The 18,842-nt window shown below is 40.4% G+C and overlaps 1 protein-coding gene across 1 annotated transcript in view; it reads right to left on the reverse strand.

Annotated features, from left to right (window-relative positions):
- Positions 1–18,842, reverse strand: part of LOC135539407 (complement C3-like) — a 54,375-nt gene that overhangs the window by 20,543 nt on the left and 14,990 nt on the right. The window contains exons 15-25 of the mRNA XM_064965278.1: positions 15,589–15,718; positions 10,701–10,769; positions 10,122–10,316; positions 9,822–9,939; positions 9,619–9,701; positions 9,391–9,530; positions 8,929–9,141; positions 6,919–6,979; positions 6,580–6,666; positions 6,035–6,238; positions 5,277–5,352 (exon numbers count right to left, since the gene is read on the reverse strand). Of these exons, the coding sequence (XP_064821350.1) occupies positions 5,277–5,352; positions 6,035–6,238; positions 6,580–6,666; positions 6,919–6,979; positions 8,929–9,141; positions 9,391–9,530; positions 9,619–9,701; positions 9,822–9,939; positions 10,122–10,316; positions 10,701–10,769; positions 15,589–15,718 (1,376 nt within the window). The remainder of the gene's footprint in view (positions 1–5,276; positions 5,353–6,034; positions 6,239–6,579; positions 6,667–6,918; positions 6,980–8,928; positions 9,142–9,390; positions 9,531–9,618; positions 9,702–9,821; positions 9,940–10,121; positions 10,317–10,700; positions 10,770–15,588; positions 15,719–18,842) is intronic.

Genomic DNA, 18,842 nt, shown 5'->3' on the forward strand with positions numbered 1-18,842 from the left:
TGCTGGTAGATCCAACGACGACCAAGTTTTAGACTCCTGGCAGGGGCAGACAGTTTTGGGATTAAAATCTCCTGGTACTTGATGGAGTCCATGATGCCATGTCTCCTAACAAGGTTCCCGGGGCCTCTGGAAGTCAAACAGTCTCACAACATCACAGATCCACCACTATACTTCACAATGCGGATTAGGGTCTTTTCTGCATGACTGTGACTCTTTTTTACACCAAACCCACCTCTGGTGTTTGTTGCCAAAAAGCTCTATTTTACTCTCATTTGACCATAGAACCTGGTTCCAATCAAACCTGGTTCCAATGACATTTAGCAAACTCCAGGTGCTTAAATTTGTGGTTTGGTGACAGCAGGGGCGTTCTTCTGGCAACCCTTACAAATAATTTCTTGGCATGAAGGTGGCGTCTAATTGTAGTTTTGGAGACTTGGTGACCCCAAGATGAAACCAACTTCTACAATTCTCCAACTGTGATCTTTGGAGATTGTTGTGCCACTTGAACTATCTTTCTCACTGTGCGTGGGGGCAAAATACACTTGCATCCTCTTCCAGGCAGGTTCATCACAGATTCAGTTGTTTTACATTTCTTAATTATTGCTCTAATAGTGGAGATGGGTATTTTCAGGCATTTAGCTATCTATTTTATAGCCATTGCCTGATTTGTTAAAACTTCTTATGGCTGCAGGGGCAGTATTGAGTAGCTTGGATGAAAGGTGCCCAGAGTAAACGGCCTGCTCCTCAGTCCCAGTTGCTAATATATGCATATTATTATTAGTATTGGATAGAAAACACTCTGATGTTTCTAAAACTGTTTGAATGAGGTCTGTGAGTATAACAGAACTCATATGGCAGGCAAAAACCTGAGAAGAAATCCAAACAGGAAGTGAGAAATGTGAGGTTGGTCGATTTTCAACCCAGCCCCTATTGAATTCACAGTGGGATATGGATGAAGTTGCACTTCCTAGGGATTCCAGTAGATGTCAACCGTCTTTAGAAACTTGAATGAGGCTTCTACTGTGTTGTGGGGCCGAATGGGAGCTGAATGAGCCAGGTTACTGGCAGAGAGCCATTTCCTGGTCATGCTCATTTCACATGATAGTGACCTGCGTTCCATGGCTTCTCTACACACAAAGGAATTCTCCGGTTGGAACATTATTGAAGATATATGATAAAAACATCCTTAAGATTGATTCTATACTTAGTTTGACATGTTTCTAAGACCTGTAATATAACCTTTTGAAGTTTTTGTCCGAAGTTATGCTGGACCTGCACGAGCGTTTGGATTTGTATACCTAAGCCCTAACAAAAGTAGCTACTTGGAAATAAATAATGGACATTATCGAACAAATCAAGCATTTATTGTGGAACTAGGATTCCTGGGAGTGCATTCTGATGAAGATCATCAAAGGTAAGGGAATATTTATAATGTTATTTCTGGTTCCTGTTGACTCCAACATGGCGGATAATTGTATTTATTTTCTGAGCACCGTCTCAGATTATTGCATGGATTGCTTTTTCCATAAAGTTTTTTTGAAATCTGACACATCGGTTGCATTAAGGAAAGGTATATCTATAATTCCATATGTATAACTTGTATTTGCATCTACATTTATGATGAGTATTTCTGTTGAATTGATGTTGATGTTTTTGGAACTAGTGAATGTAACGCGCCAATGTAGAATCAGATTTTTTTATATAAATATGAACTTTATCAAACAAAACATAAATATTTCTGCTTTTCAGCAAAAGCACTACAAACGATTATGCTAGGTCTCCACCAAACCACAATAAGCACAGCCATTTTCCAGCGAAATATAGCATTCACAAAAAGCAGAAATAGAGATAAAATTTATCACTAACCTTGAATTTTCTTCATCAGATGACACTCATAGGACTTCATGTTACACAATACATGCCTGTTTTGTTTGATAAAGTTCATATCTATATAAAAAAAATCTGAGTTTACATTGGCGTATTAGATTCACTAGTTCCAAAAACATCAAGTGATTTTGCATAGCCACATCGTTTCAACATAAATACTCATCATAAATGTAGATGATGATACAGGTTATACACATGGAATTATATATATATACCTCTCCTTAATGCAACCACTGTGTCAGATTTCAAAAAAAGTTTACGGAAAAAGCAACCCATGCAATAATCTGAGACGGAGCTCAGAACAGTAGCCAAATTAGCCGCCATGTTGAGTCAACAGAAACCAGAAATACATGATAAATGTTTCCTTACCTTTGATGAACTTCATCAGAATGCAGTCCTTGGAATCCCAGGTCCACAATAAATGCTTGATTTGTTCAAAAATGTCCGTTATTTATGTCCAATTAGCTACTTTGGTTAGCGCGTTTGGTAAACAATTCCAAAGTCACAAAGCGCGTCCACTATAACGTGACGAAATGTCCAAAAGTTCCGTAACAGTCAGTAGAAACATGTCAAACGATGTACTGAATCAATCTTTAGAATGTTTTTTACATAAATCTTGAATAACATTCCAACCGGAGAATTAGAATGACTTCAGATAACCGGAGGAACGCAGGTGCTTCCCCTGTGAACGTGCATAGTGAATGCATGGTCAACTCGTGGCAGTGGTGACTATTTCCTGTCTCATTTGACCCCCCTTCACATTAGAATCATCAGACAAAGTTCTATTGACTGTTGACATCTAGTGGAAGGCGTAGGAAGTGAAAACTCATCCATATCTTGCTGTAATTTCAATGAGAACTTGTTTGAAAATCTGCCACCCCCAGAAAAAATACAAACAGGAAGTGGAATTTCTCAGGTTTTTGCCTACAATATGAGTTCTGTTATACTCACAGACATAATTCAAGCAGTTTTAGAAACTTCAGAGTGTTTTCTATCCAATACTAATAATCATATGCATATATTAGCAACTAAGACTGAGGAGCTGGCCATTTACAATGGGCACCTTTTCATCCAAGCTACTCAATACTGCCCCTGCAGCCATAAAAAGTTAACAACAAGATTAACTTTAAAACGGTATAAGATACATGTATGTTTGAGGAATTTTAATTATGAGATTTCTGTTGTTTTGAATTTGGCACCCTGCACTTTCACTGGCTGTTGTCATATCGATCCCGTTAACGGGATTGCAGCCATAAGAAGTTTTAAGGTCAACAACCTTTTGTCTCATTTCATTTATGTGTACTCTGGCCTTTCCCATGTTGATGGATAACTAAGGAAGTTTAGCCTGTGTGTCACCTCATATTCATACCACAGTGAAACAGGAATTCATGTACCACGTAAACTTTCTTTGGGACTGGGGGGCAGTATTGAGTAGCTTGGATAAAAAGGTGCCCACAGTAAACTACCTGATAGTCAGGCCCAAAAGCTAGAATATTCATATTATTAGTAGATGTGGATAACAAACACACTCTGAAGTTTCTAAAACTGTTTGAATGATGTCTGTGAGTATAACAGAACTCATTTGGCAGGCAAAAACCTGAGAAGAAATCCAACCAGGAAGTGGGAAATCTGAGGTTTGTAGTTGCCTATCAACTATACAGTGTCTATGGGGTCATATTGCACTTCCTAAGGCTTCCGCAAGATGTCAACAGTCTTTAGAACCTTGTTTGAGGCTTCTACTGTGAAGGGGGAGAGAAAGGTAGCTGCATTCCATTGCATTTCTAAAGACAAAGGAATTCTCCGGTTGGAACATTATTGAAGATTTATGTTAAAAACATCATAAAGATTGATTCTATTCATCATTTGACATGTTTCTACGAACGGTAATAGAACTTTTTTGACATTTTGGCTGAACAAGTGATCGCACATTATGCATTTGGATTACTGGGCTAAACGCGCAAACAAAAAGGAGGTATTTGGACATAAATGATGGACTTTATCGAATAAAACAAACATTTATTGTAGAACTGGGATTCCTGGGAGTGCATTCCGATCAAGATCATCAAAGGTAAGTGAATATTTGTAACGCTATTTCTGACTTTTCTGACACCTCTCCTTCTTTGGAAAATGGCTGGATGTTTTTCTGTGACTCGCGCTGACCTAACATAATCGCAAGGTGTGCTTTCGCCGTAAAGCCTTTTTGAAATCTGACACAGCGGTTGCATTAAGGAGAAGTTGATCTATATTTCCATGCATAATACTTGTATCTATTATCAATGCTTATTATGAGTATTTCTGTAATTTGACGTGGCTCTCTGCCCTTTCACCGAATGTTTGTTTGAGACAATGCATTTCTGATCATAACACACCGATTTCAAATGAGGTTTTTTGAAATAAAGATTAACTTTATTGAACAAAACACACATTTATTGTGTAACATGAAGTCCTGTGAGTGCCATCTGATGAAGATCATCAAAGGTTAGTGATTCATTTTATCGCTATTTCTGATTTTTGTGAGCCCTCTCCTTGTCTGGAAAATGGCTTTGGTTTTCCGTGACTAGGTGCTGACCTAACATAATCGTTTGGAGTGCTTTAGCCGTAAAGCCTATTTGAAGTCGGTCACTGTGGCTGGATTTACAAGAAGTTTATCTTTAAAATGGTGCGAAATACTTGTATGTTTGAGGAATTTTAATGATGAGATTTATGTTGTTTTTAATTTGGCGCCCGGCAATTTCACTGGCTGTTGGCGAGCGTCCCACATATAACAGAGAAGTTTTAGGAGTTCCCAAAGACTCAGACTAACTTCATGTTCATAAGAATTTCTAGGGCTGCCAATAATGGTGACACACATGTTTTTGAATAAAATAATAATTTCTTGATGACATTTTTTTTCCTTTGAACAATTTTAGAGGTTTAAAAATTTGAGGTTATAGACATGATATTTAGAGTACAAAATCAATCTGATGAACAAACATGACATTTATTCACATCCTTTTTTGTTCATATTTACGTAGGGTGCCAATAATTCAGGGGGGTACTGTACTATTCAGTTAAAGAAGCAAATTATTTGTTATTTGATGTGTATCTTTTTGACACGCAAAGACCCAAATGGGTTTACATACAGTGGATGCAAGGACCGACCATTCATGAGATCAAAAACTGTAAACATTTTTACAAACATTTTAGTAAAGATTTGCTTATATTTTGGGTTCTAATGGAGTAAAACAGCTGTTAAATTCTTGAAGAATCAATGGCAATGTCATTCGTTTAGTTTAAAAAATGGACGCACCAATCGCAGATTGTTGCTTTAACATACAGTAGACCTCGGCCTATATGTTGTACAACTAAAGTTGTGTCCCTGGTATTGAGAGGAAGTGGGTGTAGCTCACCAGGTACCACTACGCTCATGATCAAAGGCAGCATATGATCCATCTTTTTTCCGGTAGGCCAGTTCTTGCTCATAACCTTGATAATAACAAAAGAAAACCATGAACCATGAAGATAATCAAAGCTGATTTGGTTTTGTGCTGATAAGAAATAACTTGTAATGATAACATCACAGGTAGTGTGGTGAGTTTCCCAAAGCCTTTGTGGCTAACATGTTATGTTATTTCACTCCACAACTCAGTCACAAAGCAGCGAGAGAGTAACAATGATAAAAATCTATGTTTATGCTTCTGTGCGTTTACAAACAAATGTCAACAAACAAGTTATTTTCTTTTGTACGAGTAGTGTTCAGTCTGGGTTGTCAAAAGTTGTGTAGTGGAAGTAAACACACTTATTTTGAAAATATAGGGAGCGTTACTCATCACGAACGACGATCAGCATTTACCCACCTATTTTAATGTATCCCTACATCACTGATTGTCGAAAGATAAAGTACCAAATTCGCTACAAAGGCTAGGAAACCTACGCCCGATCTGTTCAAGCAGAAAAATAAAAATTTCAAAAAATCGAACTATTGCTTTTTGTGTGGTTGTTAACCAAATCAAATGTGAGAAACAAAAACATTAATTGTTAAAACTGCACTGTAACATTAGGCCTATAGCATAACTATAATGTGTTTACTTCCAATCAATGCCATCCTCTCTGGGAGGTGTGCAACTGTAAATGCAAAACTAAAATGTGGAATTCTTAACTTTCTCACCTCTTTGAATGTAGTTGACTGCTTGATTTCTGCGTTCTAATCCCACCTTATCCCACTGTTTGGTCGTGTCCAGGTAATGTGTGGCGATGAGAGGTAAAGTCATGCCTATCATGTTCTGCTCCCCACAGCCACCTGGTTGTCTAAGGAGGTCGCCCAGGGGTGAACCACTGATGGCTGCCTCTATCGTGCTGGCCAACTGCTCACCTGAAAAGATGCAGATAGTAAAACATACATAAATGCAGATGTTAAAACATTATAAATGCACACAATTAAACATAATAATAACTGGAATATGACTTAGTCAATGGTCAGTGACAAGATGACAAAGACAGTTTATTTTTATTTATTTATTTTTACCTTTATTTAACTTAACCTATAAAGAATACCATGGGTCTAATAGACTTGCTACTCAGTGGTCCTCTAGCTTTGTGAACCAATACGACATAAGTGAGCCTAGGGCAACTAGCTTATTCAACTAATGTTGTTAACACGTATTCGTAGTACATTTCCAAATGGTCCATGTGTGTCAGATCATTCCGTCTCACCTGTCACACTTATGTGTGTTCTTGCAGGTGTATTTGGAACCTGGTTAGCCAGTGCACCACTCCTAACATGCACAGTATCCGTCCCCCCTTTTAACCGGAGAAAGACAGAGACAGAGAGAGAGAGACAGCGACAAAGACAGAGAGAGCAAATAATGTAAACAGTTGTTACGAGTTTTTCCATTCATCTCACCTACAGGTAGAGCCATACAATTTGACTTGCATATTAAGAGAGGAAAATGTATATTATCAACCATCATGATACTCATCAGTGCCACGAATGTTAATACTGTCACTGGAACTATAGATGATCTACATCTGTATATGCTACCATACACTCACCGTGTTTGGCAGGATCCAGTTCCACTTTCTTCACTTGAAGCCTTGTTACCACCCCTTCGGGCTGTCATTGTTAGAATGAAAACACGTTAATTTGCTCATTTACATATTAATCAACTCAGCATATATGTTTTTTGCTTGAATTACAACAATTCACCTGGTGGCCTCGGTTTTCCAAATAGGGGCGATAAAGTATTTACTTTAACAGCAAATAGGCCTACTTCTTATTGGAATGGTCTGGAATCACAGTAAAATAGCTGGGCTTTCCAGTTACCAAAGATTCAAGATTCAACATCCACCACAAAGTTCAAGAACTGCCACATTACTTTCGTATCAAAAATGAGGACAATGGTCTCATGGACCATCGGATCTTAATACAAGAGGTCCCATTAGGTGTATTTTTAAAGGTGAGCTCACTGTATTTGCTAACAGGTTGAGGCAACAGTACAATACCAGACAGGCCAAAAGTTAACCTCTTCCAAAAGCACCTCACACCAGCTGAAATCTTCTTAATCAAGATTCATATTTTGTTCCAAAACACCTATTATTGACTTTAACATTTCTATTGACCAGAAAATGTTCAGCACTACCAGATTGTGTTTTTTTCCCCACAAGTGATACCCACTCCACCTGTCTTGAAGAGATTCAATTCAAACCCATGAATACCTTGTGGAAGACAAGGTAAAGTCTGGTGGGAGCAGAATAAACAAAACAAAAAACAAAAATCTGTCCTTGAACAAACTACACGCAGATTCTACACTCAATATTTTCATCAAGTGGACCAGGGCGGGCGACAGTGATTATGGATACTGGCAATTATATTGTTGAATACAAAAGACAATTGTCAAACTTAAATTTATACAGGCCATTGTCCTCCGACCCCATCCCAACCTGCAACAAACTGAACAAGGAGACATCGGTGTGCCTCTCGAGTGGCGGAGCGGTCAAAGCCACTGCAGCGCAGTGCCGAGGAGCGTCTACAGTCTGTGTTCGATCCCAGGCTGTGTTACAGCCAGCTGGGAACTCCATAAGGCAGCACACAATTGGCCCAGTGCCGTCCAGGTTAGGGGAGGGTTTGGCCGGAGGGCTTTCCTTGGCTCATCGCACTCAAGCATCTCCTTGTGGCGGGTCAGGCGCCTGCAAGCTGACCTCAATTATGAGTTGAATGGTGCGGCTGGCTTCCGGGTTAAGTGAGCAGTGTGTTAAGAAGCAGCACGGCTTGGCGGTTCACGTTTCGGAGGATGCATGACTCGACCTTCGCCTCTCCCCAGCTCAGGGGAGTTTCAGCGATGAGACAAGATCGGAACTACCAATTGGATATCACGAGAAAGGGGTAAAGGAGACATTGGTGGAAGCAGTAAATCACTGATGAGAGAGCATTCCTGTATGTCCAACATCCCCCTCTTCTACAAGTAACTAAAGTTCCACAAGGGCCTGGACAGGCAGACCCCTTGTGTCAGATACTGTGAGCTTTCTACTCTGCCATCTTATCATAAAGACAAGTGATTTCAGTGACAAGTGAACTTCCTTTTTTCTAGCAACACTAATTATTTAGTGTTCTTCTTACATTGTAGTTGGTTACACAGGTGGCACCAAATAAAGCCAACCTGCACCTCGGGATAGGTTGGGAAAGGTCACACTCTAAATGAGAAGTCAAAATCTTGTTTCAATTACTTAGACATTTGGAAATGGCTACATTGACGACAGTATGTTTCTGTGAAGGGCAAGGGCCCCTTCCCTATGTTGGCCCAAAGAACCCTCCCTTATTGGTTACAATTGGACCGTTTCTTTTTTTATGCGGCACCTCATCTGAAATTGGTTGAGCGCCTTCTGCTCCTTTCCAGGTTTGACCTCTTAGCATAATTGTGCATAAAGGTGGATGCCCTCATTTTTCGAGGACTGTGATTTCAGACTCAATCAATCAGATTCACACTGATCGACACATGTCCATATATAAATTACATATCACCCACAGGGTAGTTACATCTGTTAAGAAGCAATGGTTTGCCTTACCACCACACGTAGCTCCTTCTTAACACCGTCGCGACCACCCCAATCTCGGACGGAGGCCTTCACCTCGATGGTATGGAGGCCCAGCTTCATGGGGATGATGACAAAGGGGACACTTCGTGTGGACCTGGGGTCCACCATAACAGTAACAATGTACCTCCCCTTCTTGCTGGCAGAGCTGCACACGTCTGATGTCTCCCTCAGTTCTACACGGACCTGCCATTAAGGTAAGGTGGAGAGGGGTAGTCACATCGCCGTGCATCTAATCAGATAAATACCACACTGAATGGTATAATAATAATTATAATAATTATAATAATAATTATAATAAGGCAAAGAAGAGGTCATACTCATATTTAGAATGAAATATTTGGGCAATCTAGCAGTTTACTCTGTATACTACCTGCATCTGCAGGTTCAACTCAACACGGTTGCATGCCTGCCTTTAAATTACAATAAGCTTACGGTTATAGAGTCCTCCATGTAGTTGTGAAGAATGGCTTTGATTTCCAGCTGCTCATTGCGTACGGCAGAGTAGGGCAGCTTCAGATCAAGGAAGAAGTTCTTCCAAACAATTACTTTGAGGGGTTCAGACACACAGATTCCTATTGAGCAAGAGAGTTGCCATAAGATGGAAGATGTAGAAAGAGTAGCCACCAATATAGAAAGATGGGCACAAATAAGTGAGAGTACCATGTGTTTTGGACAGGCCAATGGCAGTGATCTGCCAGCTGGTGATGGAACCCGGTAAGGTCATTTTTATGTTATGCATAGGACTAAAATGGTAAAAAAGAGAAGGAAAATATGTAGGATTTTCATTACATGGGAAAAGGAATATGGATTAGAAGGCATTTTACTGTAGTGCATTGAACGATCTCAATAAATACTGCTCTTACCACTTCTTATTGTCAGGACACCGCGGCAGACTCTCCTCCTTCCACAGCCAACTCTCAGGGAAGAAGGAACGGGAAATGATGTCGTTAAAACTTTCAAAATCTTCATCCTCTTCTTCACCTTACCAAGAGTGACAGAAAGTCAGACAGTTCCCATCACTGTTAATGTATTTCCCTTTCACACAGAAGGGAATACCAGAATATTTTATACATTCACACTCTGTTTTTTTTCATCACACTGGATTTACATAGTGTGCAATTTTAGAATTGACCATTCCAGTCCACTACAGTTGTTTCACTTACTGCGGGCTAATATGAGCTGGTCAGTCTTGGCCTCTTCGCGTTTGGTGGCCATTTCTCTACAACATTTCAGGAAGGCTTCCACACAGTCTGTTCCATCGCTGATGTATTGGGCACGCCGCTCGCATGTGTAATCTAGAATGTTCTTCCTCATACCGTCCATGCAGCATTGTCTCTCCAGGCCTGTGTACTGGCTCGCTAGGACAGAGAAGTGCATTATCAGTGAGATTCTGCATTATCGCAGAGTGATCTGCAAAACCTTTAGGGAAACCCAGTGCTGAGAGTTAAAGGAATTTTAAAGGAATATAATTCAATGAAAGAAAAAAAAACTGAACATCATTTGAAGTTTGTTTAGTGGCCAATCTGGACAGGTGTCTTCCTATTTCGTAATTGGTTCTCATTCCCAGAGGTTGAAAACATAAACAATAAAACACTATTTGACATCCTTGCAACAGATGTCTGTTTGGTAAGAAAGAAGTACTAAGTTCTACTAATAAATAAATACATATATATGTACATGGTTAAAACAAAAACATCCAGTTTTAAGATCAGGCATCACAAGAAGAGAAACTCCTGTCCTACCCAGTGTGGTTACGACATCATTTATAGTCACTGCTCGTCGTCTCCTTGAGTTGACAGGGCAGCTGGAGACTAAAGCACACAAAGAAGAAGATGGATTTCAATGCACAAAACCTGCCTTCGGAGACTTGACAAGGCAATATTAAGGACAAATGTTTTAGGCCTACATCAACCAAATTCCACAGTGAGAACGAAGATACTATGGTGAAGTAAAATATGATACACCAGCTGATAACTGGCTAAAATGTGATATTGCCAATTGTGTATTTTACAACGTAAGTATTATTATAATAAATTAAGTAATAATAACAATAATAATAATACTTGGGATTATATAGCACTTTGCAAATAACCAAAGTCACTTAACAATTGTAGAAATGAAGAAAAAAAACAGTAGTCAAAACAAAGCCAGGCTAAACAAAAACATGAAAAAGAGTGAAAGGAGGCCACAATGAAGAGAAAGAGTGTGATATATCAATGTACGAATGAGTGAGCAGGTGTTCTGTGTGTCCGAAAACAAACGCTTAATAGTCATTGGCATCTTTTTTGCTACGTTGTAAGACTTTTACAAAGTGTCTAGAAACGATAACTCTGCGTGGCCAACCGAGGTATCAACCCTTATGAGGTCAGAAGTAGAAGTAAGCTGACTGCCAATGGTTTTGAGAGACACACAACATCCAATTTTCAGCCAACACATATTTTGCACACATTCAGATCAGGTTATTAAAGAGATTGCAAGATTGTCCATTTTCAGATTAACTCAAGGATACCATTTTTATGTCTCTGTGCAGTTCGAAGTAAATTGCTAGCATTGATCAATGAAATTGGAACCTATATTCACCCACTCAAAAAAACAACCGACAGTTATTGAATTTCTAATGTGTTATCACTATGCTTTCAACCATCTAAAAGCATAACCAAATTCCAATGGAAAAACAACGTCAGATTTTTGGTTTAGTTGTCACCCAAATGTCTATCACTACGCTTTCAACCATTTACATGGAAATGCAATGTCATATATTTTGTTTATTTATACAAAGGATGAATGCGTCATCACTGTGCTTCATCTAATAGCAGAACCAAATCACCTGTATTGCAGTTGAGATTACATTAAAAGTACATGGTCCAAGTGATTAAGGCCGTTTGAGATTCTGCGCAGATTATTACAGCAATGTGAAGACCTCCAAAGACCTATTTAACCTTTATTTAACTAGGAAAGTCAGTTAAGAACAAATTATTATTTACAATGGCCTAGGAACAGTGGGATAACTGCCTTGTTCAGGGGCAGAACGACCAATTTTTACCTTGTTAGCTCGGGGATTTAATCTAGCAACCTTTCGGTTACTGGCCCAACGCTCTAACCACTAGGCTACGTGCCAACCTATACATGCTATCGTGTATTTGGGGAGGTTCTCTCATTCTTCTCTACAGATCCTCCCAAGCTCTGTCAGGTTGGGTGGGGAACATCGATGCACAGCTATTTTCAGGTCTTTCCAGAGATGTTCGATCCGGTTCAAGTCCGGGCTCTGGCTGGGCCACTCAAGGACATTCAAAGACTTTTCCAGAAGCCACTCCTGTGTTGTCTTGGATGTCAACTTAGGGTCGTTGTCCTGTTGGAAGGTGAATCTTCACCACAGTCTGAGGTCCTGGGCACCCTGGAGCAGGTTTTAATCAAGGATCTCTCTGTACTTTACTCAGTTCATCTTTCCCTTGAGCCTGACTAGCCTCCCAGCCCCTCCTGCTGACAAACATCCCCACAGCATGATGCTGCCGCCACCATGCTTCTCCGTAGTGCCAGGTATCCTCCCGACGTGACGCTTGGAATTCAGACCAAAGAGTTCAATCTTGGTTTCATCAGACCAGAGAATCTTGTTTCTCATAGTCTGAGTCCTTTAGGTGCCTTTTAGCAAACTCCAAGCCAAACTCCAAACTCCAACTTCAAGCTGCAGAAATGTTTTGGCACCCTTCCCCAGATCTGTGCCTCGACACAATCCTGTCACAGAGCTCCTTCGATCTCATGGCTTGGTTTTTGCTCTGACATGCACTGTCAAATGTGGGACAGTATATACAGTTGAAGTCAGATGTTTACATACACTTAAAACTAGTTTTTCAACCACTCCACAAATGTCTTGTTAACAAACTATAGTTTTGGCAGGTCGGTTAGGATATCTACTTTGTGCATGACACAGTAATTTTCAACAATTTTCAACAATTGTTTACAAACAGATTATTTCACTTATAATTCACTGTATCACAATTCCAGTGGGTCGAAAGATTACATACACTAAGTTGACTGTGCCTTCAAACCGATTGGAAAATTCCAGAAAATGATGTCATGACTTTAGAAGCTTCTAATAGGCTAATTGACATAATTTGTGTCAATTGGAAGTGTACCTGTGGATGTCTTTCAAGGCCCACCTTCAAACTCAGTGCCTCTTTGCTTGGGAAAATGGGAAAATCAAAAGAAATCAGCCGAAGGAAGAAGCCAATGCTCCAAAACCGCCATAAAAATTCCAGACTACGGTTTGCAACTGCACATGGGGACAAATATCGTACTTTTTGTAGAAATGTCCTCTGGTCTGATGAAACAGAAATAGATCTGTTCGAAGAACACCATCCCAACCGTGAAACACGGGGGTGGCAGCATCATGTTGTGGGGTTGCTTTGCTGCAGGAGGAACTGGTGCACTTCACAAAGTAGATGGCATCATGAGAAAAATAATTATGTGGAAATATTGAAGCAACATCTCAAGACATCAGTCAGGAAGTTAAAGCTTGGTCGCAAATGGGTCTACCAAATGGACAATGACCCCAAGCATACTTCCAAAGTTGTGGTAAAATGGCTTAAGGACAACAAAGTCAAGGTATTGGAGTGGCCATCACAAAGCCCTGACCTCAATCCTATAGAACATTAAATTAAACAAATTTTGTGGGCAGAACTGAAAAGGCGTGAGCGGGCAAGGAGGCCTACAAACCTGACTAAGTTACACCAGCTCTGTCAGGAGGAATGGGCCAAAATTCACCCAACTTATTGTGGGAAACATTTGATCCAAGTTAAACAATTTAAAAGGCAATTCTACCAAATACTAATTGTGTCAATGTAAACTTCTGACCCACTGGGAATGTGATGAAAGAATAAAAGCTGAAATAAATCCTTCTCTCTACTCTTATTCTGACATTTCACTTTCTTAAAATAAAGTGGTGATCCTAACTGACCTAAAATAGGACATTTTTACTTGGATTAAATGTCAGGAATTGTGAAAAACTGAGTTAAAATGTATTTGGCTAAGGTGTATGTAAACTTCCGACTTCAACTGTGGACAGGTGTGTGCCATTCCAAATCATGTTCAATCAATTACACTTACAACAGGTAGATTCCAATCAAGTTGAATAAACATCTCAAGGAAATGGAAACAGGATGCACCTGAGATACATTTCAGGTCTCATAGCAAAGGTTCTTAATAGTTATGTAATAAGGTATTTTAAATTGTATTTTTTTTATTAATTTGCAAACATTTCTAAACACCTGTTTTCGCTTTGTCATTATGGGGTAGTGTGTGTAGATGTGTGTAAACTCTCCCCCCTGGAATATCGGCCCGTTCCCCATCTCCAAGATCATGAGCCCCTCTGCTGTTCATCTTCTGTTGCCCCGTAACCTTCATATATACATTCCACCTTTCACGTGTCCAGAGACAAACCCATGTCTCACAGCCCACAGTATTCCAGTGCCTGGTTGACTAGGAGGTTTATTGTCTTCATCCCCCCTCCAGGTGTCGCTCATCTTCCCCAATATCCCTGGTGTATTTATACATGTGTTCTCTGTCTGTTGCCAGTTCGTCTTGTTTGTTCAAATCAACCAGCGTTTTGTGTCTCAGCTCCTGCTTTTTCCATTCTCGCTTTTCTCGCACTCCTAGTTTTGACCCTTGCCTGTCCTGAGTCTGAGCCCTGACCACTCTGCCTGACCCTGAGCCTACCTACCGACCTTTACATTTGCCTCCCTCTGGATTGCCGACCTCTGCCTTACCCTGAGCCTGCCTGCCGCCCAGTACCTTTGCCCCACCTCTGGTTGACGAACCCCTGCCTGCCTTGACCTGTCTATTGCCTGCCCCTGTTGGAATATTTAACTATTGTTTATTTGATGTGGTCTGCATCTGGGTCTTACCTTCATACCTGATATCAATAGCAACAGTGAATCCATTTAGTTTTAAGTGGAGATTTTTCTAGCTAAGCAGTGCTTGGTTAAAAGTCTAGATGGGAGACCAAAAGGCAGCTGTTGATAGATCAAGTCTCCAGTTGGAGGTCCTGCCCAACCTATAGTTTTTTTTCTGATACTGGATATAACGTTGAAGATCTGACATTGTTTTAAAGGTACAAAGGTTTGTCTATGATGCAATTTGGTTACCATGATGACATAATCTTGTGGTTGAAATTACACCCTCAAAACAACAGTTCCCTTCCCTTTTTCCAAAAGTTTGACTTTTTTCAAATCCAATTTATTTCCGACATAGATTCAATGTCACAATATGTTGACAAATGATGTTGAAACAACGTTGAACAACGTTGATTCAACCAGTTTGTGCCCAGTGGGTAGTGAGCTAGCGTGCATAAGATACAAAACAAATGCCTCATAGGCTACTAAAACAGAGACACGGACAAAAAAATAAAAAAAATAAAATAGAATTGCCTCTACTAAGGCAATCAAATCCGAGTGCTGAATGCAATTGACTCCGACCGTTCCCATTCAAACTTAAAATGCAACTGTGAAGTTCGCCTGACTTCCAATAGTCAAGTGAACGAGATAGGAATTTGGAAGGCTGGCCACGCAAGACTAGGCAGGCCTGAATGTGTATTTCAGCTTTTATATAGAGGCCTTATAGTTGGGTTTCACATACCTGTCCTCTCAAGGGTGTGCCCTGCACCGCTGGATGCAAACACCAGCCCAGCATCGTAGAAAACCCCCATACTGTCCATTCCACTCCCTGCAGTGCAGCCTGTGTCATGTTTCTCTATTATGTCCCAGATCTAAGGATGGATTCATGCACATACCAATGCCATGTACACACACACACACACACACACACACACACACACATTTACCTATTCTTGTGGGGGCAAAACAATTGATTTGATTTCATAATCCTATTTTCCCGAACCCAACCGTGCACTTAACCCTAAACCTAAACCACTAACCCTAATTCTAACCCTAACCCCTAAGCCTAAAATAGCCATTTTCCTTGTGGCGACCGGCGAAATGTCCACACTTGTCCAAACATTCCTATTTTACTATCCTTGTGAGGACTTCTGGTCTGCTTCTGGTCAGCACAAGGGTAGTAAAACCAAAACACACATACACACAAATCACCTAAGTCCGAATACATTCCCAAGTTTTGGTGGGCAAGTAGGGTACAATCTTCTGTTTGGGACAAATTATTTCAGTCAAAGAGGACATAGAACAAATGGAAATGTTGCATCTATCAAAAACCCATTTAGCAATATGTTTTTATTTGAAGATTATCCTAGTTGAATTCCCTCGTAAATTCATTTGAGCAGAATTTTGTTAAATACAGTGCATTCGGAAAGTATTCTGGCCCATTTCCTTTTCCCACATTTTATTACATTAAATTTTGTTACGTTTTAATCTTGACGTCGGAAGTTTACATACACCTTAGCCAAATACATTTCAACTCAGTTTTTCACAATTCTTGACATTTAATCCTAGTAAAAATTCTCTGTTTTAGGTCAGTTAGGATCACCACTTTATTTTAAGAATGTGAAATGTCAGAATAATAGTAGAGAGAGTGATTGATTTATTTCAGATTTATTTCTTTCATCACATTCCCAGTGAGTCAGAAGTTTACGTACTCTCAATTAGTATTTGGTAAAATTGCCTTTAAATTGTTTATCTTGGGTCAAATGTTCTGGGTTGCCTTCCACAAGCTTCCCACAATAGGTTGGGGGAATTTGGGTCCATCCCTCCTGACAGAGCTGGTGTAACTGAGTCAGGTTTGTAGGCCTCCTTGCTCACACACACTTTTTCAGTACTGCCCACAAATTTCCATGGGATTGAGGTCAAGGCTTTGTTATGGCCACTCCAATACCTTGACTTTGTTGTCCTTAAGACATTTTGCCACAACTTTGGAAGTATGCTTGGGGCCATTGTCCATTTGGAAGACCCATTTGCGACCAAGCTTTAACTTCCTGACTGATGTCTTGAGTTGTTGCTTCAATATAGCCACAATTTTCCTCCCTCATAATGCCATCCATTTTGTGAAGTGCACCAGTCCCTCCTGCAGCAAAGTGCCCCCACAACATGATGCTGCCATCTCCGTGCTTCATCGTTGGGATGGGGTTCTTCGGCTTGCAAGCCTCACCCTTTTTCCTCCAAACATAACGATGGTCATTATGGCCAAACAGTTCTATTTTTGTTTCATCAGACCAGAGGTAATTTCTCCAAAGAGTACGATCTTTGTCCCCATGTGCAGTTGCAAACCGTAGTCTGGCTTTTTTATGGCGGTTTTCGAGCAGTGGCTTCTTCCTTGCTGAGCGTTCTTTCAGGTTAAGTCGATATAGGACTCGTTTTACTATGGATATAGATACTTTTGTACCTGTTTCCTCCAGCATCTTCACACGGTTCTTTGCTGTTGTTCTTGGATTGATTTGAACTTTTCTCACCAAAGTATGTTCTTCTCTAGGAGACAGAACACGTCTACTTCCTGAGCGGTCAGACGGCTGCGTGGTCCCATGGTGTTTATACTTGCGTACTATTATTTGTACAAATAAACGTGGTACCTGCAGGCGTTTGGAAATTGCTCCCAAGGATGAACCAGACTTGTGGAGGTCTACAATTTTTTTCTGAGGTCTTGGCTGATTTCTTTGCATTTTTTCCATGATGTCAAGCAAAGAGGCACCGAGTTTGAAGTCAGGCCTTGAAATACATCCACAGGTACACCTCCAATTGACTAAAATTATGTCAATTAGCCTATCAGAAGCTTCTAAAGCCATGACATCATTTTCTGGAAATTTCCAAGCTGTTTAAAGGCACAGTCAACTTAGTGTATGTAAACTTCTGACCCATTGGAAATGTGATACATTGAATTATAAGTGAAATAATCTGTCTGTAAACAATTGTTGGAAAAATTACTTGTGTCATGCACAAAGTAGATGTCCTAACCGACTTGCCAAAACTATAGTTTGTTAACAAGAAATTTGTGGAGTGGTTGAAAAACGAGGTTCAATGACTCCAACCGATTTGTTCTTAACTGCCTTGCCTGGTAAAATTACATTTATTGTAAACTTCTGTAACTATTCAGACCCTTTGCTATGAGACTCGAAATTGAGGTGCATCCTGTTTCCATTGCTCATTGTTGAGAACATGAGACGTTGAACATGATTTGGAAAGGGACACAACTGTCTACATAATATTCCATAGTTGACAGTGCATGTCAGAGCAAATACCAAGCTGTGAGTTCGAAGGAATTGTCAAAAAATGGTAGGGTACCAAAAAATGTCTGCATCATTGAAGGTCCCCAAGAACACAGTGGCTTCCATCATTCTTAAATGGAAGAAGTTTAGAACCACCATCATGGAGCTGGCCGCCCAGCCTAACTGAGCAATTGGGGGAGAAGGGCCTTGGTCCGGGAGAAGAACAAGAACTCAATGGTCATTTACAGAGCTCCAGAATTTCTCTGTGGAGATGGGAGAACCTTCCAGAAGGACAACCATCTCTGCAGCACTCCACCAAGCAGACCTTTATGGTAGAGTAAACAGACGGAAGCCACTCCTCAGTAAAAGGCACATGACAGCCCGCTTGGAGTTTACTAAAAGTCACCTAAAAGACTCTCATACCATGAGAAACAAGAGTCTCTGGTCTGATGAAACCAATATTGAACCCTTTGACCTGAATGCCAAGCATCACGTCTGGAGGAAAGCTGGCACCATCCCTATGGTGAAGCATGGTGGTGGCCGCATCATGCTGTGGGGATGTTTTTCAGCGGCAGGGACTGGGAGACAAGTCAGGATCAAGGGAAAGATTAACGGAGCAAACTACAAAGAGACCCTCGATGAAAACCTGCTCCAGTGCGCTCAGGACCTCAGACTGGGGTGAAGGTTCACCTTCCAACAGGACAACGACCCTAAGCACACAGCC

Source organism: Oncorhynchus masou, chromosome 5 (genome assembly GCF_036934945.1).
Source record: "Oncorhynchus masou masou isolate Uvic2021 chromosome 5, UVic_Omas_1.1, whole genome shotgun sequence".
NCBI classification, from domain to species: Eukaryota; Metazoa; Chordata; class Actinopteri; order Salmoniformes; family Salmonidae; genus Oncorhynchus; species Oncorhynchus masou.